Source organism: Gavialis gangeticus, unplaced genomic scaffold (genome assembly GCF_001723915.1).
Source record: "Gavialis gangeticus isolate Ggan-Ray unplaced genomic scaffold, GavGan_comp1, whole genome shotgun sequence".
Taxonomy (NCBI): domain Eukaryota; kingdom Metazoa; phylum Chordata; order Crocodylia; family Gavialidae; genus Gavialis; species Gavialis gangeticus.
In genome coordinates, this window is record NW_017729025.1 from 19110422 (window position 1) to 19113023 (window position 2602).

Genomic DNA, 2602 nt, shown 5'->3' on the forward strand with positions numbered 1-2602 from the left:
GTAAATCTGTTCCAGTACTTAACTACTCTCATAGTAACTTAATCCTTAAATCAAACCTAAATCTCCCTTGCCACTGTTTCAACCGGGACTAGGCTTCTGTCCTCTGTGGACACACACACAAAAAAAGAAACCATGCCCCTTTTTGTATTTGATGACTGATATCAAATCCCCTCTGTCTTCTCTAAGCTAAACAATTTAGATTTTTACAAACTTTGTGATATATTCAAGACTTCTAATCATGTTCTTTCCTTTCCTTTGGAGTCTCTCCAATTTGTCCTTTTTTCATAAAGTGTGGTGCCCACAGTACTGAGGGTCCATTCCCATAATTTGCAATACAGCATCCCTGTTCTCCCCTCTTAGTCTTTTCTGCAAGACTTACACTATTGATTCATATTTAGTTTGTGATCCCCCAGATCCCTTCTGCAATACTGCAAACGAAACAGTTGTTATCCGTTTTGTATTTGTGCAATTGCTTATTAGAGCCAAAGGGCTTCAGTGGACAACACAAGCAGAAAGATGACATAAGCCCTTGTACCGGTGTAATATACCTGGATCCAGTGTATTCTCCTGGGGAGCAAAAACTCAGAATTAAAGCTATACTGGTGAAGGTGTCCTCTGTCTGCTTCCATACTGGAGGAGCTGTGTACACAATCAATGTAAATTTTACAGATGTAAATGTGTCTGTCCAGGTGCTAAGTGTAGTACTTTGCACTCATCCTGTATAAATGTTAACCTCTTTATTTTTCAGATAATTTTTCCATTTTATCAAGGTCGTTTTGAATCCTAATCCTGTCCTCTAAAATGTCTGCTACCTCACCCAGATTGGCAGCACCCACTAATTTAAAAAGTGTAGATGTAATTTCAACCTGTGGGACATTAATGAAGATACTGAGCAGCAGCAGACCCAGGACTAGTCCCTAGAAAACCCCACTTGATAATTTCTCCCAACTTGAGACTGAGCCAGCATGACTTCTCTTAATTGCGCAACCCATTATTCACATACTTCCATACTTAGGAAAATGTTGTGGGAGACCATGTCAGAAGCTTAACTAAAGCTTCAGTGTATTACGTCCTTTGCTTCCCTCTATCCTATCACCTTGCACCTGGGGACCCTTAAAATTCATTGATAAAAATAAGTATTTGTCTTACAGGTTTGCTTAGAGACATCTAAGGAGGATCAGGATTCCATTTTTACTCATTAAATGACTTTTTCCCCAAAAAATATGAGGCTTGTTTTTTTTTTTTGCAGGTCTGGAGTCGGTGTGACAGGTTCTAAGCAGACCATGTTCTATGCAGAGGTAACAGATCAGATGAAAATTGGAGAAGGGGGTGGCCAGCCTGAAGAAGGAGAGCTGATTGAAGTGATAGAAATACCATTACAGGACTCCATGAAATTTGCTTTTGATGAAAATTTCCCTAAGACAATGGGTGTGATCTTCAGCTTCATGTGGTTCCAAAACCACAGAGCCCAAGAGCAGCTAGAAAAATGAAAAGCAAGTCCTGTGATTTATTACCTTGACAAATGCCTTCCCGGATGTTCTGTGGATTAATATGAGATATGCGTAGTAGAAATGTTGTTGTTGGAGCAGGAACTGTTGACAAACTTAAGGAGCGCTCACAGAGAGAATCTGTCTGGCATTGTAAATGAAGCAAGCAGAGTGAAATCCTGCTCCAGTGAAATCAATGGCAAAACTCCCATTGACTTCAGCAGGGTCAGGATTTCACTTTAGGTGACAGGTTTTGGTTCCCTGTATAAATCTTGAGTAAATATGTTTGAACAAAGGACTTCTAGTTTAGTGACAATCCTGTACCAATCCTGATCTCCCAGAGTGCATTAGTGTAGCTGTCGCCCTCACTCACCAGGGGAGCCTGGAGTACTGGCAGCTGCTTTACTGTAATATTTGCTGCTGTCCCTCTAAAGGGTTTTTGGCCAGTAGACTTGGGAAGTCAGAGACATACTTGCCTCATTCCTAACCCTCTGTGCTCATCCTCACAGAGAGCTGCTCCGTGGTACATAGGTCCAATAGGGCACATATTTCTTAGCATGCAGAAATTTCATCCCATGGGCTTGTGCGAAGACATTTGCAGACAACCCTCATGATGTGCTTTCTGAGAATGTACCAACTAAAAGATTCATTGTAATGTATTCTGTAATGCTGTGCACCAGTGATGATAACAGGTATGAATTAAAGGTCTTAAAACATGTGAACTGACAATGGAACAAATGCCTCCATGTTTGCTTGAATGATAATTGATTCCTTCGGGTCAAATGTTATCCTCTGTGGTAACATGACCTAGTGAATGTTGCGCTGGATGGGGACCCTGGAGACGGTTCTTACTCTTTCATTGGTCTCCAGGGTGAGTTTGTGTGAGTAACTTCACTTAAACGTGTCTCAGGTCTATATCTGTGGAATGGAGTTATTAATACTGACCCGCTTTGGTAAAGGAGATCTATTCATAGTTTCATAGTTGGTCGGGTCGGAAGGGACCTAAGCAGATCATCAAGTCCGACCCCCTGCCATGGCAGGAAAGAGTACTGGGGTCAAACGACCCCAGCAAGGTTTTTGTCTAGCCTTGGCTTAAAGACCCCAGGGTAGGAGCC

The 2602-nt window shown here is 41.7% G+C and overlaps 1 protein-coding gene across 1 annotated transcript in view; it reads left to right on the top strand.

Moving 5' to 3' along the window:
- NUDT14 (nudix hydrolase 14) overlaps positions 1 to 2209 on the top strand; it is a 137189-nt gene extending 134980 nt beyond the window's left edge. The window contains exon 5 of the mRNA XM_019518471.1: positions 1250 to 2209. Coding sequence (XP_019374016.1) covers positions 1250 to 1490 — 241 coding nt within the window. The 3' untranslated portion in view covers positions 1491 to 2209. The remainder of the gene's footprint in view (positions 1 to 1249) is intronic.
- Positions 2210 to 2602: the final 393 nt, after the last annotated feature.